Source organism: Odocoileus virginianus, chromosome 22 (genome assembly GCF_023699985.2).
Source record: "Odocoileus virginianus isolate 20LAN1187 ecotype Illinois chromosome 22, Ovbor_1.2, whole genome shotgun sequence".
Classification (NCBI taxonomy): domain Eukaryota; kingdom Metazoa; phylum Chordata; class Mammalia; order Artiodactyla; family Cervidae; genus Odocoileus; species Odocoileus virginianus.
The window spans coordinates 36,383,357-36,411,179 of NC_069695.1; the positions used below are offsets into that span (position 1 = coordinate 36,383,357).

Sequence of the window (27,823 nt, forward strand, 5' to 3'; positions counted from 1 at the left end):
GTGGTTTCTGTTTTGAGAAATTGGTTATGACTTGTTTTCTGTGTATTGTTGAGTAGGTTCGAGTAGGAGAAGTAGGTGGCAATACCCTGGGATTTTATGATTGCCAGTTCAGTGAAGATGGCTCCATGATCATCGCTCATGCTTTCCACGGAGCATTGCACCTTTGGAAACAGAATGCTATGAACCCAGTAAGGAAAATGCTTTTAAATCATTTCTGATTAAGTAGAGTAAATTGTAAGTGAAACCTTGGGAAACAGTGTTGTTTTACCTCTACCAGTCTTTAGAAAGATAGTAGAGGCATTTAAGTTCAGATGACATCACTTTTTCTGTAGATGTTATTCTGTTGTTATACTCAGTAAGAAACTTATGCTTTTCTAAGAATAAAATTCAACTGTCTAGCATTGTTGCAATATTAAAGTTTGCATGTAGTTAAATTTTCTACATAAGTGAAGTTTAAACTGCATAAATTTTAAGCTCTCCCTTAAGCTATAAGCATTTTGTGATGAGTTTTTCCTAAAATGTTTAATTTCTTTGTCTTCTGCAAGATAACATAATTTGATGTTTTCCCTATTGGATAGCTAGGTGCTCCACTGATAATTTGTTGAGTTGTTGAATGACTGACTGACATAAGGGCATTTAGAAGGACCTGTTATTTTATGATGGAATATATTAATGCTCTCAGGGGCTCTTGATACGTGTAATTCTAAATGTTCCTGCAAATATTGGGCTTTTCTAGATCTTTCTTACACTTTTTACTCTCTTGGAGAGGGATAATCTTCCTCTAGGTAAGTATAATAGCTGCTTTACAGTATTATTCCAATCTCTTGCTTCCTAATTTGCTTCCGACCTACTTCTCTGGATTTGGGGAAAGGGAATAACAGGAACAGTGTTAGGAGCATGTGGATCTTGGCCCCAGAAATTATTAGCTATGTTTCTGAGGACATCACTGAACCTTTGTCTCCAGTTCCTCATCTGTAAAATATGGACAGTAATAACACCTACTGAGAGGGATTTCAGAGTTTTGCCAAGAGAACACACTGCTCATAGCAAACACTCTCTTCCAACAACACAAGAGAAGACTCGACACATGGACATCACCAGATGGTCAATACTGAAATCAGATTGATTATATTCTTTGCAGCCAAAAGTGGAGAAGTTCTACACAGTCAGCAGAAACAGGACCGGGAGTGGACTGTGGCTCAGATCATGAACTCCTTATTGCCAAATTCAGACTTAAATTGAAGAAAGTAGGGAAAACCACTAGACCATTCAGGTGTTACCTAAATCAAATCCCTTATGATTATACAGTGGAAGTGACAAATAGATTCAAGGGATTAGATCTGATAGAGTGCCTGAAGAACTATGGATGGAGGTTTGTGACATTGTATAGGAGGCAGTGATCAAGACCATCCCCAAGAAAAAGAAATGCAAAAAGGCAGAATGGTTGTCTGAGGAGGCCTTACAAATAGCTGTGAAAAGAAGAGTAGTGAAAGACAAAGGAGAAAAGGAAAGATATACCCATATGAATGCAGAGTTCCAAAGAATAGCAAGGAGAAATAAAGCCTTCCTTGGTGATCAGTGCAAAGAAATAGAGGAAAACAATAGAATGGGAAAGACTAGAGATCTCTTCAAGGAAATTAGAGATACCAAGGGAACATTTCATGTGAAGATAGGCACAATAAAGGACAGAAATGGTATGGATGTAATAAGCAGAAGATATTAAGAAGAGGTGGCAAGAATACACAGAAGAACTGTACAAAAAAGATCTTCACGACCCGGGTAATCATGATGGTATGATCACTCACCTAGAGCCAGACATCCTGGAATGTGAAGTTAAGTGGGCCTTAGGAAGCATCACTAAGAACCAAGCTAGTGGAGGTGATGGAATTCCAGTTGAGCTATTTCAAATCCTAAAAGATGATGCTGTGAAAGTGCTGCACTCAATATGCCAGCAAATTTGGAAAACTCAGCAGTGGCCACACTGCTGGAAAAGGTCAGTTTTCATTCCAAACCCAAAGAAAGGCAATCCTAAAGAATGCTCAAACTACCGCACAACTGCACTCATCTCACACACTAGTAAAGTAATGCTCAAAATTCTCCAAGCCAGGCTTCAACAGTACATGAACCATGAACTTCCAGATGTTCAAGCTGGATTTAGAAAAGGCAGAGGAACCAGAGATCAAATTGCCAACATCCGTTGGATCATTGAAAAAGCAAGAGAGTTCCAGAAAAATATCTATTTCTTCTTTATTGACTACGTCAAAGCCTTTGTGTGAACCACAACAAACTGTGGAAAATTCTTAAAGAGATGGGAGTACCAGACCACCTGACCTGCCTCTTGAGAAATCTATATGCAGGTCATGAAGCAACAGTTAGAACTGGACATGGAACAACAGACTGGTTCCAAATAGGAAAAGGAGTACGTCAAGGCTGTATATTGTCACACTGCTTATTTAACTTCTATGCAGAGTACATCATGAGAAATGCTGGGCTGGATGAAGCACAAGCTGGAATCAAGATTACTGGGAGAAATATCACTTAACCTCAGATATCCAGGTGACACCACCCTTATGGCAGAAATTGAAGAACTAAAGAGCCTCTTGATAAAAGTGAAAGAGAAGAGTGAAAAAGTTGGCTTAAAACGCAGCATTCAGAAAAGTAATATCATGGCATCTGGTCCCATCACTTCATGGGAAATAGATGGGGAAACAGTGGAAACAGTGACAGACTTTATTTTCTTGGGCTCCAAAATCACTGCAAATGGTGACTGCAGCCATGAAATTAAAAGACGCTTGCTTCTTGGAAGAAAAGTTATGACCAGCATAGACAGCTTATTAAAAAGCAGACATTACTTTGCCAACAAAGGTCCCGTCTAGTCAAAGCTATGGTTTTTCCAGTAGTCATGTATGGATGTGAGAATTAGACTATAAAGAAAGCTGAGCGCCAAAGAATTGCTGCTTTTGAACTGTGGTGTTGGAGAAGACTCTTGAGAGTCCCTTGGACTGCAAGGAGATCCAACCATTCTGTCCTAAAGGAAATCAGTCCTGCGTATTCATTGGAAAGACTGATGCTGAAACTGAAACTCCAATACCTTGGCCCCCTGATGTGAAGAACTCACTCATTTGAAAAGACCCTGATGCTGGGAGGGATTGGGGGCAGGAGGAGAAGGGGACGACAGAGGATGAGATGGTTGGATGGCATCACCAACTCGATGGACATGAGTTTGACTAAACTCCGGGAGTTGGCGATGGACAGGGAGGCCTGGCATGCTTCAGTCCATGGAGTCGAAAAGAGTCAGACACGACTGAGCAACTGAACTGAACTGAACTGAGAGGGATTTTATGATGCTAAAATAAGGTAATACTTGTACAGTGTGAAAAGCAGGGCCTGACACGTATTTGATACTATATATTTTAAATAAATGAAAGAAGTCAGAACATAGAGCAGAATTGAGTCAGCAGAGTTTGAATGTGCATCTAGTAGCTTCACTTCCAAAGTAAAAATTCGTGTATCCAGACTGGTGCAATTGATTAGTGCGTGATACTTAAATTTAAGTACAGATTCATGAATTTGCTTGACCTTTAGTTTGTGAGCTTTGTAATAGTTGTGTCATATAGAAGGATTTGAATTCTCAGTAGATGCAGTGATTCACTTTTCTCCTTTGTATCTGCCATTTGGAGTTGACCTTTAAGATTGTTTTTACTATTAAATGAACCAGGGAATCATTATCTATGACACTTTCAAATAAAATTTTTTTAGGATAAATTTAATTTTGTTCTTAAGAACTTCTCTGAGCCGTATTTTGTCTGGTCTTAGAGGGCCTTCATTTGAAAAAGCATCAGATGAGTAGGGAGGAACTCTTCTACTCAGGCCAGAGGACAGAATTTCACTTACTTTTGCTTATAACTTGATTTCAAATTTATAATAGTTTACCAAATAGAGTAATTTTTTAATAGACTGTATTTTTTAGAGAAATTTTAGATTTACAGAAAAGTTGAGCAGAAAATGGAGCTCCCACTTACCCTGCCCCCCCAAGCATGCACAGCTGCCTCCACCCTCAGCATCCCACACATTTGTTACAATCAAGGGCAATTCTAAAAACAGATGCTGCCCTTCAGAACTGTGTTGATAGTCAAAAGTGCTGTACTTTTTTCAAAATCTTTTGGGAACTCCCATTAGTGCTATCTTTAGAGTCAATTTTTATATCACAGAAGAAATTAACAGCATTTCTTTGTTCCAGCCTGTTTATGTTTTTGGCCAGAAAATAATATGGCTTAACCACATTCATCAGAGTTGGCTTTGAATGACCTTTTAGCTATTTATACAGATTTGATTTTTCTTTAAAGTTCAAGTTTTACACCACTTGAGTTGTTCCAAAAGATGCTTGGTGGACATTTTCTGTATTTCATTTCATTATTTGTTTACTGGTTACTGGTGCTGGCTCCCTCAGGAGGTAGACTAACTAGGTTTAATTTAACCTCTGTCCTCTACATCTGCAGCTTTCTACTTAGCAAAGAGAGCTGGTCAGGCATACACTCAGAATCTACAGGCTCGTGTTACCCAGTACTCTTTATTATTTAGTTTGACAAATAAATACTTGTGTATTATTGATACCTAGTATGTGCCAGTGTTGTGTAAATATAAATTCATCTGACTATCGTAATGACTGCAGGAGCTAGGTAACTCTTTTACAGAAGAGTTATTTGAGGCACAGAAAGATTGGGTAATGTCTGGGTTCCAGGAGGCATTCACAAATGACGAATGGAGGGGAGTTCCCCAAGGAAGCTGCTTTGAAGGACACAACACATATTTGAATGTTTAAGTTCAAATCTATTTGACTGGAAAACAGATCCTGTTACTGTGAATTTCCATCTTTTTTACTTAACTTTTCACCTTGTTTGGGAGCTGTGGTCTTTTCCATATCAGACCTGAGGACTGAAGGCATTATCAGACTTAATTTTAAATGAAAATACATAGATTATTTTGATGTATCGTGAGCACTTTCGTTGCAGAAAGAGTGGACTCCAGAGATTGTTATTTCAGGACACTTTGATGGTGTCCAAGACCTATCGTGGGATCCAGAAGGAGAATTTATCATCACTGTTGGTACTGACCAGACAACTCGACTTTTTGCTCCTTGGAAGAGAAAAGATCAGTCACAGGTAAAATATCTTCCGTCTTGACGGACCCACTTGAACATCCCTGAGCTCTTGAAGAGAGGGGCGGCAACATTAGCCATTAGGGAAATGCAAATTAAAATGATGAATGCCACTGCACAGCCTCTGGGATATCTGATGTATAAAATACTGACAGTGGCAAGTGTAGTAGGTTGCAGAGAGACTGGAACTTTCATACATTGCCAGTGGGAATGCAAAATGTTATAGTTACCCTGGAAAATAGGTGTCTTAAAAACTGAAGCACTCCAAAGAAGACATACAGATGGCCAGTAGATGTGTGAACAGATGCTCAACACTAACCATCAGGGAAATGAAAATCAGAACCACAATGAGATACTCCCTTTCGTCTCTCAGAGTAGCTGTCATCAAATAGATAAACAGCAAATGGTGGCAAGGATGTGGAGAAAGGGAGCTCTCCTGCCTTGTTGGTAGGATCGTAAATTGGAACAGTGGTTTGGAAAATGGAGTGGAGTTTCCTCAAAAAATTAAAATAGAGCTACCCCATGATCTAGGAATTTCATTTCTGGGTATTTATTTAAAGAAAACAAAACACTAATTTGAAAAGACACATCTACTCCCATGTTTATTGAAGCATTATTTACAATATTTACATGTATTTATTTAATGTAATTATTGTAAATATTTACAATAGCCAAGATATGGAAGCAGCTAAGTATCTATTGATAGATGAATAGATAAAGAAGACATGGTATATATACAATGGAATATTAGCCATTAAATAATGAAGTCTTAAATATGTATATAACTGAGTCACTTTCTGTACAGCAGACGTGAACACAACCTTTTAAATCAGCTACACTTCAATGAAATTAAAAAGTAAAAAACAATTTTAAAGAGGAAAATAAAGTCTTGCCATTTATAATAAAATAGATGAATCTAGAGGATACTGTGCTAAGTGATACAGTTAGATGGAGAAAGACAATCTGATGTATATGTGTAACCTAAAAAACAAATGAACAAACAAAGTAAAAACAAACTTATACAAAGAACAAATGAGTGTTTTCCAGAGGTGTGAAGCTGGGCGAAATAGGTGAACGGATTAAAAGGCGCAAACTTTCAGTTATAAATAAGCCATGGGAGTATGATATAGAGCATAAGGAATATGGTCAATAATGTTTTAATAACTGTGTGTGAGGACAGGTGGTTACTAGATTGATGATGGTGACTGTTTTGTAATGTATTTAAATTTTAAATCACTATGTTGTACACTGTGTTGAAACTAACATAATATTACATATTTCAACTGTATTTCAGTAAAAAACCTAAGCATACGTATATTCTTTATAATTCAAACAATTAAAATGTTAGTTGCCAAAATGTGTTTACTTTAGTTCCACAAAGTTCTCTTATACCTTGTAATTTTAATTCATTAGGAAACTCTGTCAGATCTGCAATAAAAGCTAATTTCTAATATCATATAGTGTCACTTAATAGTTGCTGAGCCCAGTTTTTGTTAAAGAAACTTTTCAGCCTTGCCCTAAGCTTTCAAAAACCACAATAAAACTTTACCACTGATAAATCATTGAACTGTGCTATACTACAAAGTATACCCAGTTTCTGATAAAAATTTATGAAACTGACTGTGGGTCAGACTGAGTGCTAATGAAATTGGCCATCGGCATTTCTGCTTTAGCAGCACTTTGGTAGATTAAAATTAATAGAGAACATTGGGAGCAGTACTATAGTCAAGCAAAAAAGGCAGATGATTTTGGAGTGGTTTTCTGTGACTCTTGGTAATTTGCTACCAGTATGACTCAGTTGTTGTTTACTCAAGATCCTTTAAAAAAAAAAGAAAAAAATCAGTAAATCAGACTTTATCCAAAATGTGAAGTTCTGCCCTTTGAAAGACACTATCAGGAAAATGAAAAGATGAGTCACAAGCTGGGAGAAAATATTTACAAAACACATATCTGATAAAGGATTTTTATCTAGAGTCTATAAAGAACTTTTTAGAACTCAGTAAAAATGAAAACAAATAATCCAGTAAAAAAGGTGGGGGGTAGTAAATGGGGCAAAAGATATTTCTCTGCAGATGATATATTAATGGAAAATAAGAACAGGAAAAGATTTCAGTATCATTAGCCATTAGGGAATGCACATTAAAGCTACAATGAGATACCATTATACCACTGTTAGAATGATTAATGTGGAAAGCTGACTTGCACAAGTGCTGATGAGGGTGTGGGCAGCTGGATCTTTCTTACACTGCTGGTGGGATTGTAAAATGTATAGGCACTTTGGAAAATAATTTGACAGTTTATTAAAAGTTATACAATCATCATTCAATTATCATACCCATAGGAAGTGTTTACTCAAGAGAAATAGAGGCATATAGTCATACAGAGACTTGTACCTGAAAGTTCGTGTCTGTTTTCTCAGTAAGACAGCTGGAAACACCCCAGATATCTGAGTAGGTGAGTGGATCAACAATTTGTGGTATAGCCATACAAAAGGAATACTACTCAGCAAGAAAAAGTATTGAACTGTTGATGAACACAACAACATGGATGAATCTGCCCCATGGTCACATTTCCATGGCATAATGAATGAGTTTGTGTTTGATGCTTTGCTTGTTGAAAAGAATTCAGTTTTTGAAACATGTGATCATTTTTTTTTTAATCTTTTTTGGCACCCAGGTGACTTGGCATGAAATTGCAAGGCCTCAGATACATGGATATGACCTTAAATGTTTGGCAATGATCAATAGGTTTCAGTTTGTGTCTGGAGCAGATGAAAAAGTTCTTCGAGTATTTTCTGCACCTCGGAATTTTGTGGAAAATTTTTGTGCCATTACGGGTCGGTCACTGAATCATGTGCTTTGTAATGTGAGTATTCCCCTAAATGTTTTAAGTAGATCTTGCCACTTCATATAACATTTTAAAGAAGTTTTACCTAAGGCTGTAAATGGAGAATATGGATAGAAAGGAAGTCAAATCATTTTATCATTGGCTTGATAATTTCTGCATATACTCTGCAAAAATTTAAATATTAGTATAAGAAATTTTATAACAGATAAGCCCAAGACACTGTAAAGAATTAAAATATTAAGATACAAATACTATGCATGTTCACTGTGTTCGGTAACTGATAAAACACAATGGGTTATATTTTCAAGGAGATTATCATCTCGATGTAGATAAGGGGTAGGGGGTATGGAGCTAATGTACTTACAGTTGTTAGATAAAACCAGTTAATTGCTGACTCTTGTGTTGGCTAAAGTAATAGTCAAAGAAGGAAGTGTCACTGAGAAAATGAGGCTTCATTAGAATTTTGAAAGGGGTAAGTTTTATTAATGTTCATTTTTACCCTCTTTCTACAAAGGATTTGAGCACTTATTAAAAAATACATAGGTTATAAAAATTATCAAGTAACCAGTTTTGAAGGAAGGGAAAGCAAGTAGCCAGGTAATTGTGTTACACAGAAATGCATGTCATACAATCCTTTGCAGTCCTTAGAGTCGGGTCACAAATTTGCTTCTGAGCTTGAGAAGGGTAAGTACACTTTTAATAGGCAGAAGGAAGGAGAGAAAGAGAGCTGTGGAGTGGTCAGAGCTGCTTGAATGAAAAGTGTTATCAAGGGAAATGGAGAACTGGGGGAAGGTCTAATGGTGGAGGACCTGGGAGGCAGACATAGTTCAGACTGGTACTGATGATGGGTCCTGAACAAAGGAAGTGATGAAATGCGCTTTGTGGGAAAGAGTGATGTGGGAGCAGGATACCTTTGAGCTCAAAGACTTTGAAGGCAGGGATGTTAGCACCAGTCTGGGTAAGATTGGAGAAGAAAAGGAGAATCGTTTTAAAGGAAATGTCCAACTGCGCTTCCTAGAGTGTATCATGGACACCTCTGGCCACAGGCTCTCTTGATTAGGTAAAGAAGAGGAAAGATTCTGTTACATAGTTTCTAATGCTAATGGACAGTAGAACAATATCAAAAGAGGGGCCTGGATTGTGGTCATTAGATGGAGCATGATGGTGGAGGGCTGGTTGATTTGAGGATCTGACAATTCTAGGGATTTACATGTGGTGGTGGGATTTCATGAGAGGTTAGTCCCTGGTATATATTCAGTTCTGTGTCCCAAGATACAGAGATCCTATAGACTGGAAAGCCACTTGCTGCTTTTTAGATTTTTTTCCCATATTAAATATGTAGGAATGCCTCCTTTTTGCTCTTTTCCATGGTGTTTCATTTTCTTGGTTTCTAAAATAAAAGCATCCTGTGTCTCAGGTAACCAGTGTTAGTGAGTTTAAATTCCCATTGCTCATGTTTGTGTTCAGTTCCAACCCCTGTATTAAAGTTTAGATTTTAAGAAATGCTGTTAGCTTACGGACATGTGCCAATTTTGATGGTTAGTGTTTGTTTCACTTGTAATAACTTAATTGATATGCAGCATATAAACATATTGTCACTTTAAAGAGTAGTCTGTTATAAAGTTTTAAAATACACAAAATTTTAGGTATGTTTAATGAAAATACTATTACTGTGGCTTCCTGGGAAACGTATGTTCACATGAGCATCACCAGGGATGTACCCATGAAACTCTCTTGTAAATAAAGGTTTCAGGCCTTCCGTTATCAGCCCACTCTTGGCTAGAAGCCATCACAGCGCTTTCCTTGTCAAACCCTGAAATCTGCTGAACTGTGAGGGTTCAGTGAGCTGATGGATGAGGGGATACCCAGCTTTATGGATTGGGTGGGGGCGGGGGCTGGGGCTGGGGTTAGCTGGGACCTGTGTGCTGGATTAGCATTTCATCTCTTGGTTCAGGAAATGGAAGTCTGGGCAGATACCCTCAGTGTAAGTGGTCTTTACACTGCTTCTCAGCATTAATGAGCATAGCATTTTTTTTTTTTTTCGCGGTGCCTGAAGTAACAGGATCTTTTAGCATTTAAGACATGTCTCACACTTTTTATTCCAGCAAGACGGTGATCTTCCAGAAGGAGCTACCGTCCCTGCTTTGGGATTATCCAATAAAGCTGTCTTTCAGGGTAAGGCTGAGTTCATCTGAATTCGTCTCCAGAATTACTGAACCTATAATGGTACTTACCACCTAGTTACACACTTGTATAACATGTACTAGTGTTCGTTACAGGTGATTTCTCTTTTTATAAATCACAGTACAGGCATCTCTGCTCTCTGTCAGATATTTCATGGTAACTACTCTGTGTACCCTTGCATACCCTGAAATAGGTGCTGCTTTTACAAAGTGTATTTCATGGAGCATTTACAACCCCAGATACTAATGTGGGTTGCCTGAAAAATGTGTTCCATAGTTTATAAAAAGTTTGGGAAATATTCGGTCAAAGGAAAAGGGAGGAATTTTTGTGAGATTGACCACAGCACATATGGAAAATACCAGAGTAGTGGAAATACCCTTGGCTTTGCAATCACGTGAATACAGTTGAATTACCCTCTCTTGATGTGCCACCACTTTCTCACTGGTGGCCTTAACAGATGTGTGTAGGAGACATAAAGATGGGACCATGTTCATGATGTTGATACTTCTTTTAAACTAGGAGATATGGCTTCTCAGCCTTCTGATGAAGAGGAGCTGTTAAATAGTGCTGGTTTCGAGTATCACCAGGTGGCCTTCCAACCCTCCTTACTTACTGGTAAGAAAAGGCAAAAGTATGGTTTACTAGAATTATTAGCACACATAGTGTGGTATCTGTCACTGCTGACCTAAATACGTGCTGCAGAATTCACTTGCATGAAAATAGGAAAATTAACTGCAACACTGTAAATTTATTATAGAACCTCCCACTGAGGACCATCTGCTGCAAAATACTTTGTGGCCTGAAGTTCAAAAACTGTAAGTTAAACTACAGTTAGCTGTTTGGTCTGATTCTATCCTAACTTGTGATATTCCGCCCCCCAAAATTTGGTTTTCTCTTTTGCTTTTCTCTTAGCTACATTCCCCCACCCCCAGATCTAAAGATCTCTTGGTTGCCTTCATAAGGGGTGAGAATCAAGCTTTACTTAGGTTTTTATAATGCTGTGTATTATAGTTACTAGATTTATTGGTTTTGATTTTTTAAAGTAGAGAGGCATAGCACCATTTAAAATATATATATATATTTTTTTTTTTTTTTTCCCCTACAGTGATTCCCTATCTGAACCTTTCTGTGATTTGTTGTTAATATTTATTGTACTGACTGGCTAGGGGTGGAAACTTGTATTTAATTTAGTAGTTTGAATAAGTTATATTATTGCTAGGAAGTTAGATTTTTCTCTACTATCTGCTTTACAGAAATGTTTCTTAAAAGAACTGTGTGTTAGCTAGAGAGATTAAAGTTAATCTTTTCACATTAAAAATTTTGCAGCATGAGAATAGATACATTTCATAATACAGGGGTCATCCATTTTCTCTTTTTGAATTTTAGATATGGACATGGCTATGAAATATTTTGTGTTGCTTGTAGCAATTCAAAGACTCTGCTTGCCTCAGCTTGTAAGGTAGGGAATGTTACTTTTCTATTCTGCTTGGTCACAGGTTATTTAAATCAGGCTCCTGCAAGCTTAGTGATGCAGGCAGAATTCAACATGAAAGGCCACAGGTGCCTGATTTTTCTCAATCTTGCTTTCTCTGCCTCTTTTCCACCTGTCTCTGCAAAAGCTTGCAGTTGCCTTTTAAATCTGTCTCAGCTGCACATTTTTGTTTTTCAGTACTTGGCTTGAGCCGAGTATTCCCCTACTCAAAAGCTATTTAATCAAATATCTGAAAATTAGACCTAAAATGTAATAAAAATTTTTAGTAATGGGAGCCCTGGAGACACAGGGGAAGGCAAAACCCCGTGTGCATTCGATCTGACCATTTCTCGGGGCCACTCTGGGTGCTGACCTAAGGGAGTCGAGTCCCTTGCCCCATGCCATGGTGAGGCAGGGGGCCAGCCCGCTCAGCGAGCCACCAGCAGGTGGCTCTGCAGAATTGTGCACTTGAGACATTGGCCTGGGAGAATGATCTTGAACTTGCTCTTCAGTATTTATATACTGTGGAGGATTATGTGAAGGATCTGAGACTCACATATTCCTTTGAATTTCCTCAAATTTGTCTACTTGTTTTAAACAAGAAAATACATTTATTTACTTGTTTTAAGCATGATGGTGAGAGCTGCCCACCTGGATGGCCACCTTTGGGTTTCTTTGTTTTTGGTTTTCTTTCTGTATGTTTGTTTTTTATCCGTGCTCTTGCTGTGGCTTCTTGCTGTTTGCCTGTGTTGAGTTGAGGGTCATCCTAAGAAATAGTGTCATGCTCCTCTTCCCCCACCCCTCTGTTTATTGTCCTCTTTGTGAGGGTGGTCCTGAGAATTCTTCTTTCTGTTAATACAGGGGCCTTTGGGAAGAATAGGGAATAATAGCAATAACAGCTGTGCTTCTGTTGAGCAAACTTTTTTTGTGTCATAGAGCGCTGTTAACCATATAATTATTTTCTCCTTTTCAAGTTGGCTCACTTGTAACAAGTATGGGCATTTCTCTTTTAAGCTAACATTCTGTAGCTGTTTTATTTAGATGTCATGAGTGTACTAAAGGAGAAGAAGGCAGCAGAGGATGAGATGGTTAGATAGCATCACCGACTCAATAGACATGAACTTGAGCAAACTCTGGGGGATTGTGGAGGACAGGGAAGCCTGCTGCAGTCCATGGGATGGCAAAGAGTTGGACACGACTTAGCAAATGAATAGCAATAAAGTGTACTATAAATTGCACTTTGAAAGTTGGACAGTTTGATAAATTTTGACATATGTTTACACCTGTGAAATCATCACCACCATCATGATAGTGAAGATACCATCAACCCCCAATCCTGTGCTGTGCTGTTTAGTCACTCAGTCCTGTTCAACTCTTTGTGACCCCATGGACCGTAGCCCGCCAGGCTCCTCTGTCCACAGGGCTTCTCCAGGCAGGAGTACTGGAGAGGGTTGCCATGCCCTTCTCCAGGGGCTCTTCCCAACCCAGGGATCGAACCCAGGTCTCCCGCTTTACAGGGAGGTTATTTACCATCTGAGCCACCAGGGAAGCCCGCCCCTATCCCTAGTAAACCACTAATCTGCTTTTTTATCATGATAGAGTAGTTTAATTTTCTAAATTTTTGTATAAATGGAATTACAGCTTGTACTTTTTTTGTCTAGCTTCTTTCATTTATCACAATTTGAGATTCATCCATGTTGTTGCACGTGTCAGTTAATTTTTCACTTTTTTATTTCTGAATCATCTTCCCTTTTACATATACATTACAGTTTGTTGATCCATTCACTTAATGTTAGGTGATTTCCATTTTGGGACTTATACCAGTAAAGCAGTTATAAACATTTGTGTACAAGTCTTTGCATAGAATATGCTTTCATGTCTCTTGAGCAAGTACATATGAGTGGAATTGCTGAGTATGGTAGATAGATATTTAAATTTTTAAGAAAGTAACAAACTGTTTTCCAAAGTGGTTGTACTACATTACAGTCCCACTGGCAACGTATGAGAGTTTCAGGTGCTCCACACCTTCAGCAATACATGATCTTGTCAGTGTTTTTAACTTTTACCATTCTGATGCTTTTGTAATACCTAACTGTACCTGCAATTTGCATTTCGCTGATGATTAGTGATGTTGAGAATTTTTTCATGTGCTAGTTTTCCGTCTGTGTATCTTCTTTGTTGAAGTATCTGTTCAAATCTTTTGCCCAGTTCTCTATTGTATTGTTTTCATATTACTGAATTTTGAAAAGTTCTTTGTATACACTGGATACTCCTTTATCAGATATTTGCTATGTAGATAATTTTCACCAGTGACTTGCCTTTTCATTTTCTTAGCAGTGTTTTTTCAGAGAGCAGAAATTTATGTTTTGGTGAAGTCTAATTTATCAATTTTGTTCTGTATTGAGTTTGTGCTTCTTGTGTAGAATCGAAGTACCTTCACCTGACTCACAGATCTACATTATTAAGCATGATATTTGCTGTGCATTATGACTCTAATTCATAATTAGAATAATAATTCAGAATAACTCAGAATAATTAGAATAATTCTAATTCAGGTTGCAAAATCTCACTACAGTTCCTAGTTTGCAGAGTTTTTATCAAGAATGGATGTTAGATTTTGTCAAATTTTTTTCTTTGTTGACATGTCATATGTTTTTTCCCTTTTAATTTATTAATATGATGAATTACATTGAATGATTTTTCAGATGTTGAACCAGCTTTGCATTCCTGCTCATGATCTATATGTATATGCATTTTTAAAAATCATTTTTATTGAGGTGTAACTGACATATATAAAATTGTATTAGTTTCAGGTGTACAGCATAATGATTCGACGTTTGTTTACATTGGGAAGTGATCCCCCATAGCCAAAATCCATCATCATACATAATTAGAAGAAAAAGTTTTTTCTTGTGCTGAGGACTTTTAAGATCTCAGCAACTTTCAAATATGCAGTGCAGTGTTGATGATAATTGCCGCGCTATACATTATGTCCCCCTGACTTAGTTATTTGTAGCTGGGCATTTGTACCTTTTGACTCTTCACCCATTTCACCCAGCCCTCAATCCTGGCTTCTGGATAGGTGTTAGCACTGTTAAGTTTTCCTCTAAGTATTGCTTTTGAGGCATTCTGCAAATTTTGGTATGTTGTGTTTTCATTTTCCTTCAGTTAAAAATACTTTCTAATTTATTCCATCTTTTATTTTTTAGCTATAGGTTATTTTGAAATACATTAATTTCCACATACTGAGTATTTTTAAGATATCTTTCTGTTACTGATTTCTGATTTAATTTCATTTTGTTTAAAAGGTAGAGTATAGCTTCAATCATTTGAAATTTAATCTTGGTAAATTTCCATGTTCTCTTGAAGAAGGTGGATTCTGTTTCTGTTGGGTGGAGTGTTCTGAAAAATATGACTTATATTGGTTGATAGTATTACTGTCTTTGCTCATTTGGTTCTTTTGTGAGTGGCATTTTGAAATCTCTGATGACAATTATGAACTTGTCTTTTAATCTTTGCAGTGCGTTCAGTTTGTACTCTGTGTGTTTTGAAGCTCTGTTGTTAGATCCAAAGCATTTATGATCATTATGTTGTCTTAATTAACTGATTAGTTTTTTATTATGAAATGAAACTCTATTTCTGATAATAGTTTGTGCTCTGAAATCCACTCTGTCTGATGTTAATATAGCCACTCCAGCTTGCTTTCTTTTATTGGCCACACTGCGAGGCTTGTACCATCTTATTTCCCTGAACAGGGATTGAACCCATGTCACCTGCAGTGAAAGCATGGAGTCCTTACCTTAGATGCCAGGAATTCCCCGGCTTTCTTTTGAGTAGTGCTTGAGTTATGTGTCTTTTTTCATCATTTTACTTTTAAGTTATTTGTTAACTTTTATCTCAAGTGGATTTCTTGGAGGCAGCATATAGTTGGATCTTATGTTTTTCTTATCCTGATAATCTTTCATTTTAATAGGGGTGTTTATTAGACTATTTGAATTTAATGTAATAATTGATATGATAGATTTACTTTATCATTTTGCCATTTGTTTTCTGTTTAATCCATCTGTTCTTTGATCCATTTTACTTAATTTTGGTGAAATAATTACTTTTTATAATTCCATTTCTTTTGTTTAGCAGATACAATTCTTCATTGTGTTATTTTATTGGTGGTTTCACAGTTTATAGTATGTGTCTTTACCACAGTTTATCATCAAGTAATATTGCACTGTTCATGAGAAAATAAGTATACTTTCATTTCTTCCTACTTTGTGATATTGTTTTTGTACATTTTGCTTCTTTACAGAAATCCCATGGTACTATTATTTTTGCTTTAATAATCAATTAGAGATAATTGAGATTTAAATAAAAAAAAGTTTTTCCATCAGATATAATTTTCCTTCTGCCTGCAGGATATTCTCTAGCATTTCTTGTAATGTAGTTCTGCTGGTTAGGAATTTTTTCCGTTTTTGCTTGCCTGGAAATATATATGTCTCCTTCATTTTTAAACTGTACTTATGGTAGGTAAAGAATTGTTTGTTTTCCTTTCTGTACTTTAAAAATGTTGTTTTATTTTCTTCTGACTTGCGTTGCTTTGGATGAGAAGTCCAGTGTAATTTTTCTTTGTTGCTCAGTAATCGGTTTTTTCCCCTCCATGTGCAATTTCTTGTTTATCACTGGTTTTAAACAATTTGATTGTTGGTATAATTGTCTTCTTGTTTCTTGTGCTTGAGTTTTATTGAACTTCTTGGATCTTTGGTTTATTGTTTTCATCAAATTTGAGGGCCATTAGCTTTTTAAGTGTTTTTTCTTTTCATCCTTTTGCAGAGCATAGTTAACACCTATATTTGGCTGCTTGATGTTGTCATAGGGTTCAGTGATGTTCTTTTGTTTTTTTATTTTTCCTACTCTGTGATTCTTTTTGTCCCTTAGGGGTAGCTCTTCATTGTTGCCAGACATCGAGTATTTTGGAGTGCCATTGTTTCATGTATTTTGTTTGATCTTTAGTTTTTTTCATACAAGATAGTAACTCTGGTCCCTGTTACTTCTTATGGACCAGAAGTGAAAGTCTCTTAACTACTAATTACACAGTTAATGCAGAAATGTATTTTGTAAAAATACAATACATACTTGTAAAATTATGTAAAATACATACTTGAAAAAATAGTATGGCAGCTCCTCAAAAAATTAAAATAGAACTATACCATATGATCCAGCAACTCTGCTTTTGGGTATTTATCCAAAGAAAACAAAAATGATAATTTATAAAGATAAATATACCCCTATGCTCATTGTAGCTTTATTTGCAATAGACAAGATATGGAAGCAGCCAAAGTGTCTGTTGATAAAGGAATGACTAGGAAGGGGTGGGGTGTATGCACACTTGAATGTGCAGTATTACCCAGCCATTAAAAAAAAGAATGAAATCTTTCCATTTGTGGCACCATGGATAGACCTGGAGGGTATTATGCTAAGTGAAATAAGTAAATAAGTCAGACAGAGAAAGACAATGATTTCATTTATATGTGGAATCCAAAAAACCAAAACAAATGGACAAACAAAACAGAAGCAGGTTCGTTGATACAGGGAACAGACAGGGTGTTTTCGGCGGGGTGGACGGATGATGGAAATAGGGGTCTAAGAGGTATAAACTTGCAGTTACACAATAATTCACAGTTTCAAAATAAGTCACAGGGATGTAAGGTGCACATAGGGAACATAGTCAATAACAAGGTAAAATATTGTATGTTAATTACAATTTTTAAAATTCTGATTCCACTGCCAGTCTCTAATCATTTGTCATTTCTAATCCCAGTCTATCTCTTCTCAGGGGTTACACCTTGTTATAGAATTTATAGTATCTTCTCAGAATTTGTGGTTTTTATTTATGCAGATACATGAAGAATCCTGTAGAAGCAGTGTGTTACTTTGAAAAGTGGTTTTGTTTGTTTTTTCCAGTTTATTTCACTCACATTGCTTTATTGTTTCATCTCTGTCCTACAGGCAGCCAAGAAAGAGCATGCCGCAATCATTCTCTGGAACACTGCATCTTGGAAGCAGGTGCAGAATTTAATCTTCCACAGTTTGACTGTCACACAGATGGCCTTCTCTCCTGATGACAAGTTCTTACTCGCTGTTTCCAGAGATCGAACCTGGTCACTGTGGAAGAGGCAGGACATAATCCCACCCGAGTTAGGTAAACAGCTCCTGGCTGGGAAGAGTACTAGTGAGACAGTTATGTCCATGTACCCACTTTGAGCGGCTCTGGGTAAAGTGAAATGATAACAGGGTGAAGGCCATAGTCTGGTTACTGGGAGTCTTTCAGAGTTTTGTGACAGTTGAGGAAGACTTGACCTTCCTTGTAAGGATGATAATGTTTTCAAATATCTCGGTTAAAGAAGCATGAAAATCTGTATGTACAAAATTTAGACTTTGCAGATGGTTACAGAATGCCACCTTTAAACCAAATGGATGATATATACTGAGGATTTTATGGGACAGAAATAATGAGTATACAGTTAAATTATCCACCTCTTTCACACTGATAATTTAGACATCCACTTGGCTTCCCTGGTGGCTCAGATGGTAAAGAATCCGCCTGCTATGCAGGAGACCCAGATTTGATCCCTGGATCAGGAAGATCCCCTGAAGAAGGGAATGGCTACCCACTCCAGTATTCTTGTCTGGAGAATCCCATGGACAGAGCAGCCTGGCAGGCTGCAGACCATGGAGTTGTAAAGAGTTGGACATGACCGAGGAACTAATATTTGTGAATAACATGACCCCTGGGCAAGATGTTAACACACCTACCTGCCTTCTACTTTGGACCTGGCATAAAATGAAAAAACACTGAAAAGGAAAAAAAAGTTTCCTTTGTGTACTTAGAGCATAGCCGATTCTTCTTCTAGTTTCAGTGAGACTCTAGAGAGTGTTTAAAGTACTTTTGTGTTGTTTAGATCCCAGGTCCCCTACAACAAAAAAGAGGGGCAAATTCTATCTTTTCCCTCAAACCCTCAACGTCCAGCAGTGCTGCCATTAATATACCAGCCCTAAATGATTTTTTCCTTTACCCTTAAGCAGTCCCTTCTAGAGTACCTACTGGAGTTTTTGGACCCCTGCCCCCACAAACCTTCAGGCTTTTACAGGGCTGATCTAATTTGGCTTCTAAAGGAATTACTGTTCGGCGTGGAATAATTGATTCAAATTATAAAGGAGAAATTCAAATTATGATGTCAGCTCAGATTCTATGGCAATTCAAAAGGGGGGACAAAATTGCTCAATTACTTCTTTTGCCTTACACTTCTATTAACTTCTCTACTAATGTACGGAGAGGCAGATTTGGTAATACAGATCAAAAACAATCCTTATGGACATCATTGTTATTTAAATATGTCCGACCAAATATAAATATCAAAATTAATGGTAAAAGATTTTCTGGACCCTCAGCACTGGGTCTAATATTATCATTTCCAAACTATTTTGGCCCAAATCCTGACCTATACAAAAGGTCTCTTGCCAAATTGCAGGAATTTCTCAAGCCAAAGTACAAGAAATTTATCAAAATATTCAAATCTACACATATGATAGACCAAAAGGCCAACCTACAACATTAAGAATTTATGTGATAGATGCACCCCTTAATCTAATAGGAAGGGATTTACTTATGCAATGGCAAACTCAGATATACATTCCACATTTTTCCTAGGGGCCACTGCTCATTTTACAAACAAAACAGTTATTAAAGTACTTTTGTGTTGTTTAATGCTGCTTTTAATTTTTTCATCAATTAAAACCTGTATCAATTTGACTTACGATGTTTTCAGTTCTTTGGGTTTTTTATATTTTAGAGAATACCAAGTACTATGACAGATACTGAGCAGTATATGTTAAAACAGACTGATTTCATTTGCAACCAGTGATTTCCTAACATGTATACTTTACTTTTTAAAATTAAAGTGAGGCTAATAACAAATCTATATTATAATGTGTTATATCTTTGTGGATTGTTGATTAATAGATACATTAGTCTTCCCTCGATATACAGTTAGGTCATTTAGGTTTTAGTTCCTGTGAGGGCTAGAAGTTAGTTACCCTACACTTAGAATCTTACAAAGGAAAAGATTTTTTTAAGTTTGTTTGTTTACATTGTTTAAGGGTGCATTATTCTTTTTTCCATAGCTTAATACACAGATCTGACTACTTCCTGAGTAAGTTAAATTTCTTGAGGCTTCTTCTGTAGGCATCAACTGAACTTTTAGTTAAGTGTCCAGAAGATGTTTTACATCAGTCAGTTCAGTTCAGTCGCTCAGTCGTATCCGATTCGGTGACACCATGGACTGAAGCACGCCAGGCCTCCCTGTCCATCACCAACTCCCAGAGCTTACTAAAACTCATGTCCATTGAGTTGGTGATGCCATCCAACCATCTCATCCTTTGTTGTCCCCTTCTTCTCCTGCCTTCAATCTTTCCCAGCATCAGGGTCTTTTCCAGCGAGTCAGTTCTTTGCATCAGGTGGCCAAAGTATTGGAGTTTCAGCTTCAGCATCAGTCCTTCGAATGAATATTCAGGACTGATTTCTTTTAGGATGGACTGGCTGGATCTCCTTGCTGTCGAAGGGACTCAAGAATCTTCTTCAACACCACAGTTCAAAAGCATCTGTTCTTCAGCGCTCAGCTTTCTTTATAGTCCAGCTCTCACATCCATATATGACTACCATAGCCTTGACTAGACGGACCTTTGTTGGCAAAGTAGTGTCTCTGCTTTTTAATATGCTGTCTAGGTTGGTCATAACTTTCCTTCCAAGAAGCAAGCGTCTTTTAATTTCATGGCTGCAGTCACCATCTGCAGTGATTTTGGAGCCCAAGAAAATAAAGTCTGTCACTGTTTCCACTGTTTCCCCATCTGTTTGCCATGAAGTGATGGGACCAGATGCCATGATCCTAGTGTTCTGAATGTTGAGTTTTAAGCCAGCTTTTTCACTCTTCTCTTTCACTTTCATCAAGAGGCTTTTCAGTTCTTCACTTTCTGCCATAAGGGTGGTGTCATTTGCATATCTGAGCTTTATGACATTTCTTCCTGCAATCTTGACTCCAGCTTGTGCTTCACCCAGTTCAGCGTTTCCCATGATATACTCTGCATACAAGTTAAATAAGCAGGGTAACAATATACAGCCTTGATGTACTCCTTTCCTGATTTGGAACCAGTCTGTTGTTCCATGTCCAGTTCTAACTGTTGCTTCTTGACCTGCATACAGATTTCTCAAGAGGTGGGTCAAAGTGGTCTGGTATTCCCATCTCTTGAAGAATTTTCCACAGTTTGTTGTAGTCCACACAGTCAAAGGCATGGTCAATAAAGCAGAAGTAGATGTTTTTCTGGAACTCTCTTGCTTTTTCAATGATCCAGCGGATGTTGGCAATTTGATCTCTGGTTCCTCTGCCTTTTCTAAATCTAGCTTGAACATCTGGAAGTTCATGGTTCACGTACTGTTTGAAGCCTGGCTTGGAGAATTTTGAGCATTACTTTACTAGTGTGTGAGATGAGTGCAGTTGTGCGGTAGTTTGAGCATTCTTTAGGATTGCCTTTCTTTGGGTTTGGAATGAAAACTGACCTTTTCCAGTCCTGTGGCCACTGCTGAGTTTTCCAAATTTGCTGGCATATTGAGTGCAGCAGTTTGACAGCATCGTCTTTCAGGATTTGAAATAGCTCCCCTGGAATGCCATCATCTCCATTAGCTTTGTTCTTAGTGATGCTTCCTAAGGCCCACTTGACTTCACATTCCAGGATGTCTGACTCTAGGTGAGTGATCACACCATTGTGATTTTTCTGGGTCATGAAGATCTTTTTTGTATAGTTCTTCTGTGTATTCTTGCCACTTCTTAATATCTTCTGCTTCTGTTACATCCATACCATTTCTGTCCTTTATTGTGCCCATCTTTGCATGAAAAGGGGTATCTCTAATTTTCTTGAAGAGATCACTGATCTTTCCCATCCTATTGTTTTCCTCTATTTCTTTGCACGGATCACTGAGGAAGGCTTTCTTATGTCTCTTTGCTGTTCTTTGGAACTCTGCATTCAGATGGGTATATCTTTCTTTTTTCTCCTTTACCTTTAGCTTTGCTTCTTTTCATAGCTGTTTGTAAGGCCTCCTCAGACAACCATTTTGCCTTTTTGCATTTCTTTTTCTTGGGGATAGTCTTGATCACTGCCTCCTGTTCGTACAGTGTCACGAACCTCCATCCATAGTTCTTCAGGCAGGCACTCTGTCTATCAGATCTAATCCCTTGAATCTGTTTGTCACTTACACTGTATAATTGTAAGGGGTTTGATTTAGGTTATACCTGAATGATCTAGTGGTTTTCCGTACTCTTCTTCAATTTAAGTCTGAATTTGGCGATAAAGAGTTCACATCAATCACTAAAGAGTGACTAATCAGTATAATATCATTTCCTACTAGAAAAGTGAATGTATTCCCATAGTCTTCTGGTGAGGGGTCTGCTCCCTGGCCTTGATCTGTTGTAAAAGACATCCATTTATGTGTATAAATTGATGACTAAATTACATGATTTATATGACACTTAAACATAACTTTCTAACAAGGAAAAACCAGGTTTCTCAATTTGAGAGTAGTGCATAAATGTGTTTCTTTCAGACCCAGTCTTCAGCCTCTTTGCCTTCACTAACAAAGTCACTGCTGTGCACAGCAGGATTATTTGGTCTTGTGATTGGAGTCCGGATGGCAAGTATTTCTTTACTGGAAGTCGGGACAGAAAGGTAATTTTTTTTTAACTTTTTATTTTTTCAAATGTAAGATAATAATATTACAGGTATCTTTGGATTAAAAAAAAACACATAATCCTAATTTTCTAATATGGTTTTTAAAATCAGTTTATGTATTCCCTCCTGTATTTTTCATATGCATACATAAAAAGACTTTTCTTATTTGTTAAATTCTATAAATACATGTCTCTGAAATATCACCTACAGAGGAGACTCTTCAGACTCATTACTAATATCAGATGGCCCCAGTGGGAGAAAAGTAGTCAATGAAATGGGTTAAGACTATCCATACTTTTCTTTTCCATACTTGTATGAATTTTAAATTCTGTGAATAATTGTTTTACCTTTTCATTCATTGGAGGAGGTGGGGTGTATGAGTGTGTGTGTCCCAAACTTTGAAAAAAATCAGGATAAGTGAGCTAGCAATAGGGTTTTGGCCTTGCCCCTTGCCCTTGTTCTCTGGGAAATGTTTGCTTGGCCCTGTCTTTCCTCTAGTGTTCGTACTCTTTAAAACATCCATGGGATCACAGAGTTGTACACAACTGAGCAACTAAACAGCATGGCTATAAAGAGAAGGTGATTAGGTGGATGAGGATGTTGATGGGGTGGGTTGGGGAGTTTGAATGGAAATTTTCATTTCCAATATATCATTTGTTACTTCTTACTATTAAAAATTCTGTGTGTAACTGTGATTAGAAATAAAAGTTATTTTAAAATGTTAAAAAAATTTATATATATCCTTTCCTTCTCTGCAGTTGCTGCAGACTAGAGGTCTGAGGCGCCTGAGCGTCTCCTTTCCTCTCCTGCCCTCTCAGTCCTAATCGTGGTATTACTGAAGCAGAGGTCTGAGGGCATGTTACTCAGTGACACGGAAGTGTCGGCCTCTGACACACTCTCTCAGCCCTTCGCCCCTCTCGCTGGCCTATCGGTGTCTCCCCGGCATTTCTCTTCCTACTCTGCAAGGCAGCAGGGCTGCTCCCGCCCTCCACGGTCAGGCCCCGCAGCAGACGACCCAGCTGTGACTCAGAGACAGGTCATGGCTGAAATGGACGAAGCATCGTCCATCAGGCAGTCTCAGGAATACCTTTCTGCTTGCCTGGGCAGAGTCTTCTGCTCAGAGTGTCTCTTTGGTCCTAAAGTTGCAGCTCTTGTCTGTTTCACTGTGTTCTCCATTTCTTTGTGACTGTTCACACCCCTTCGAGGCCTGAGCTTCCAAGAAAGCCTCATTTCTTAGATTAGTATCATCAAGGTTGGGGCCTCCTGAGAGCTGAGCTGATTCTCTGAACCGGGGTGGGGTGTAGAGGAAGAGCCAGGGACTTGGTTGGTTTCATACATTTTGAGGTAATTACTTGGAATGCATAGGCACCTCGGTGGACCGAATCTCACTGGATCAGAGCTGGTTTCCTTAGTATAAAGAGCAGGCCTCTGGGCAGGGACAGTCGAGTTTGGCCCAGCACACTTGGGTAGTTGAGATCTCAGACTTGTATCTGCTACACCGTGGCTTCTCTGTGATGCTTGAAATGCTCAGAAGTCCTGGATCACAAATGAAAATTATGAATTAAAAAATTTCATAGTGTCACCTATGCCATTGAAACTCTTAATGCATTGCCATTAACAGAAACCTTGCAGAGAGAAAGCGTTACAGAGTTTGATCTGTCTGTGCTAGGTGGTTGTCTGGGGTGAGTGCGACTCCAGCGACGACGCCATCGAGCACAGCATCGGGCCCTGCTCCTCCGTACTGGACGTGGGTGGAGCTGTGACCGCCGTCAGCGTCTGCCCGCTGCTTAACCTTTCCCAACGGTCAGTCTCGGTGTGGGGGCCTCATCTCATGTTTCTTTAAGAAGACCACTTAGTCTCAATGTATAACCCTCTTATACTTTAATCTCCTGTGGGTTCTTTCAGCTTCCAAGTTAACTATTTTTTTAAATAATGCTTATGTTTCTCAAAAGAATTTCTAGATTGATAGAACTTGATGGTATTTAGAGTGGTGAAATAGAGATGGGGAATGTGGCTCAAAGGTTCTTATTTTACCAAATGGTAGATGATGATATTTCTCTGTAACAAGTATCTTTAGTAGCCTGAGGGCCCCACAGCCAGCCAGGGAAGCGCTGGCTCCCGGGCCTTGCCCACCAGGGACAGAAGTAGAACTGTGCACCCCTGATGGAGAGGCAGCTTCTCTAGTGCACAGCAGAGCAGCGCGCTGGGTCCTGGGTCCGAACAGAGTCCTTTCAGCCAGAGGTAGTCGGGAACCCTGAAGAAACTCATGCTAAATTAATCAGTCTCACCCTTCTCTCAAAAACAGATACGTGGTTGCAGTAGGATTAGAGTGTGGAAAGATTTGTTTATACTCCTGGAAAAAGACCGATCAAGTTCCAGAAATAAACGACTGGATCCGCTGTGTAGAAACAAGTCAAAGGTATTTCTTTCCTGTTTTTGCTTCCACCGGATCAGATAGACATCGTTGGAGTCTTTAGCAGCAAATCTCATGCCTCAGTTGTGTGGAGAAGAATACAAATCCATTCCTGGTGCTTATCTCCAATTGGTACCTCTGTGTTTTATGACAGTCTCTTGAAATTGACATTTGTTACTATACTGCACTTATTTTTAAACAGTTTATTTGACCACATGGCTTGTTTGCCTGATATTATCTTTAGAGATAACACATTGGAGATGAAAATGAATTTCAAAATGATGGGTTTCAGAATGTGACCACAGTAGAATCTTAGGAAAATTTGATTCAGAATGTTGGTGATTTTTTTTGAAATATTATAGACTGTGTTTGGTAGCCAGATCTCATGTTTGAACACTTCAGCTCAGCCCCTGAAATGGAGCAAACCACCAGGTGCCGCTCCCAGCCCTGTGACCCCGCTTCAGGCGGAGCGAGGGCTCCGAGCCTTGGGCCTGGGTGCTGCCTCTGGTGGCTCAGAGCGCCTGCTGCTCATCACCGCCTCCTCAAACTAGCCTGCCTGGACAGCAGGGATCACTCGTCAATCAACTTCACCCGTTTATGCATTAGAAAAGACGAGACTTGCAAAAAATGTCACACATCATTCTGTGTTAGATTTTTTTTTTAGGATTCTTCAGCATTCGTATGTTTAAACTATCCAAAATATAACTTCAAATACAGTTCCAAACAACAGCACCATGAGGAAGGTCACTGGCTTGATGACAAGAGACATGTATTGTATAAGCTATTTCTTCCAGAGGAGTTTGTCTCCTTATCAGCAAAGCATGTTAATGCTTATGATGATTGTATTTATTTAAGTATATTAAAATAAGATCTGATTTGTCACTGCTTCTCATGGCTTCACTCCCACTTCTCTGAGGTTGGGTTTGGCTGTTGAAACAGTTCATGCTGCTGGCTTACCTAAGAGGTAGCCAACGAAATTCCATATTTCAGGCATTTGAAATGTTCTCTCTTGCCGGCCTCCCCTCCCTTCTTTCCCTTCCTTTCACCTTGCCCTGCCCACAGTGCTCACTGCCTCTGCCTGGTGCCCAGACCACTTCCGTGACCTGAAAGCGCAACACTGCCAGGAAGCCCCTTAGAAAGCACGGGCAGGGGGCATGTACAGAATTTGAATTTCTCATTAAAAAATTTTTTTGTGTCATTATGATGACTTTGGATTTGCAAGAATTGATTCCTGACTTACTTTATATTATTTGGATTGCTAACATTACAGTTAGCAAATTAGTAGTAATGTTACCTGAAAGACTTAATTTCAATAGCCATTTCTTGAATTCCACTGATCATTAAAGCAAAATTTGACAGAAATGCATTATCTATTTCTTGCTGTTTTTGGTGGTGTCCTTGGTCGGTAAGTAAGATGTTTTCAAGGTTAAAATAAAATTGCTAAACTGTTAGTGATAGCGCATCTTGATGTTCAGGTTTTGACTTCCATTTATGTTAACAACACTGATAGGAAGAGCATACTAATTTTATTAATATGAATTGAGCAGCCAGTAAAATGTTTCATAGTCGTAGCATATGTTCATCTCATGATCTCTCTTTGTTTTAGCCAAAGTCATACACTTGCTATCAAAAGATTACGCTGGAAGAATTGTAATGGAAAGCCTGAACAGAAGGAAGGAGGGGGTGCTGAATGGCTGCAGTTTGCAAGTTGTGGTGAAGACCACGCCGTGAAGATACACAGAGTCGACAGGGGTGTGCTGTAGTGGGCTTAGTGAACGCAGGCGTGTGCCCATCAGTGTCTGACAGTGTTCAGCGTGTAAATGGACAGCCTTTCTTTACCTCATACTTGCATCGAGTTTCGTTTTTAAGCCTTGTGGCAGTAGTCCTTACATGAGTCTCAGATCCTCTGAAATAAGATGGAAGCTGCAGACTCTTTTCTCAAAATGTTTATATACGCACACACTCTCAGAACCTCACCCATGCTTTCAGGGATTCAGACCTGCATCTGTGTGTTTCTGATTGAGAGCCTCTGTCCCTGCTTTCTTCATGACCAAATTTGCCTAATTCTGTTATTTTTGTTTTCTGTTTTCATATGCTGCTGTTTGGGACATTTTATTATTTACTGCCCTCTTCTGAGGGAGGACCTAAAAAGTAAAGAGATAAAACCCAGATTTTAACAGTCTTTGTAAATAAACGGAACACACAAACTGTGGTCTTGATTCCTTCCTCCCAGTGCATACCAGCCATTCTAGGAACTTGGCAGGTGGTTGTGAGTTTGAACTGCAGTCCCTCCCTTCTCCTGTTCCTTCAGGGTTTGACTTAAAGTAGAACATCCCAGCATTTAAACTGACAGATGAAAGTAGAGTTCCGAATCATCTGAAACTCTGTGAGGTCTCGTGGAGGAATCATGAGAGGAAGGATGAAGTCATGAGAGTGAAGGATGTCCCCAGGGGGAGTGAGCAGTAGGAACAGAAGAACATGCCAGAAAGAGTATTGGGTGTGCCCGCGGAGGTCTGGGAAGTGGGCCACCAGAGCTGAACACTCGCTCGGGAACTGGGTGGGGAGAGGTTCAGAGGGTGCGGAGAGCCTGCGAAGCTGGAGGCATCTGACCGCATGGAAACGAGCCGCCTGGCAGACTGCCCCTTAAACGCACACTGTACGTAATAAATGTGCCGGAAGAGGGAGTGGTGGGAGCTTATGCTGTTATCTAACAGGACATTTTGCTTCCAGAGGAGTTCAGTGATACTTAGTCTAAATGAAAGTTTTTAGAGCAGAACTATCTGCTGTTTTTAGTCCAATAGAAATACAGTGTGAGCCACCTATGTACTTTAAATTCTTCTAGTACCGACATAAAGTAAAAGGTGTAATTTATTTTGATGACCCATTTGTTTTAACCCAGTATATCCCAAATAGGATCATTTTAACAAGACGATATAAAAAGTTACGGAGATACTTTACCCTTGTATATGAAATTGTTGTA

The 27,823-nt window shown here is 38.6% G+C and overlaps 1 protein-coding gene across 1 annotated transcript in view; it reads left to right on the forward strand.

Annotated features, from left to right (window-relative positions):
* ELP2 (elongator acetyltransferase complex subunit 2) overlaps positions 1 to 27,050 on the forward strand; it is a 48,977-nt gene extending 21,927 nt beyond the window's left edge. Inside the window, exons 11-22 of the mRNA XM_070452861.1 lie at positions 57 to 188; positions 5,013 to 5,162; positions 7,835 to 8,023; positions 10,111 to 10,180; positions 10,709 to 10,804; positions 10,947 to 11,004; positions 11,576 to 11,648; positions 17,661 to 17,853; positions 22,306 to 22,427; positions 24,100 to 24,233; positions 24,736 to 24,849; positions 26,450 to 27,050. Coding sequence (XP_070308962.1) covers positions 57 to 188; positions 5,013 to 5,162; positions 7,835 to 8,023; positions 10,111 to 10,180; positions 10,709 to 10,804; positions 10,947 to 11,004; positions 11,576 to 11,648; positions 17,661 to 17,853; positions 22,306 to 22,427; positions 24,100 to 24,233; positions 24,736 to 24,849; positions 26,450 to 26,606 — 1,488 coding nt within the window. The 3' untranslated portion in view covers positions 26,607 to 27,050. The remainder of the gene's footprint in view (positions 1 to 56; positions 189 to 5,012; positions 5,163 to 7,834; positions 8,024 to 10,110; positions 10,181 to 10,708; positions 10,805 to 10,946; positions 11,005 to 11,575; positions 11,649 to 17,660; positions 17,854 to 22,305; positions 22,428 to 24,099; positions 24,234 to 24,735; positions 24,850 to 26,449) is intronic.
* The last annotated feature ends 773 nt before the right edge of the window (positions 27,051 to 27,823 follow it).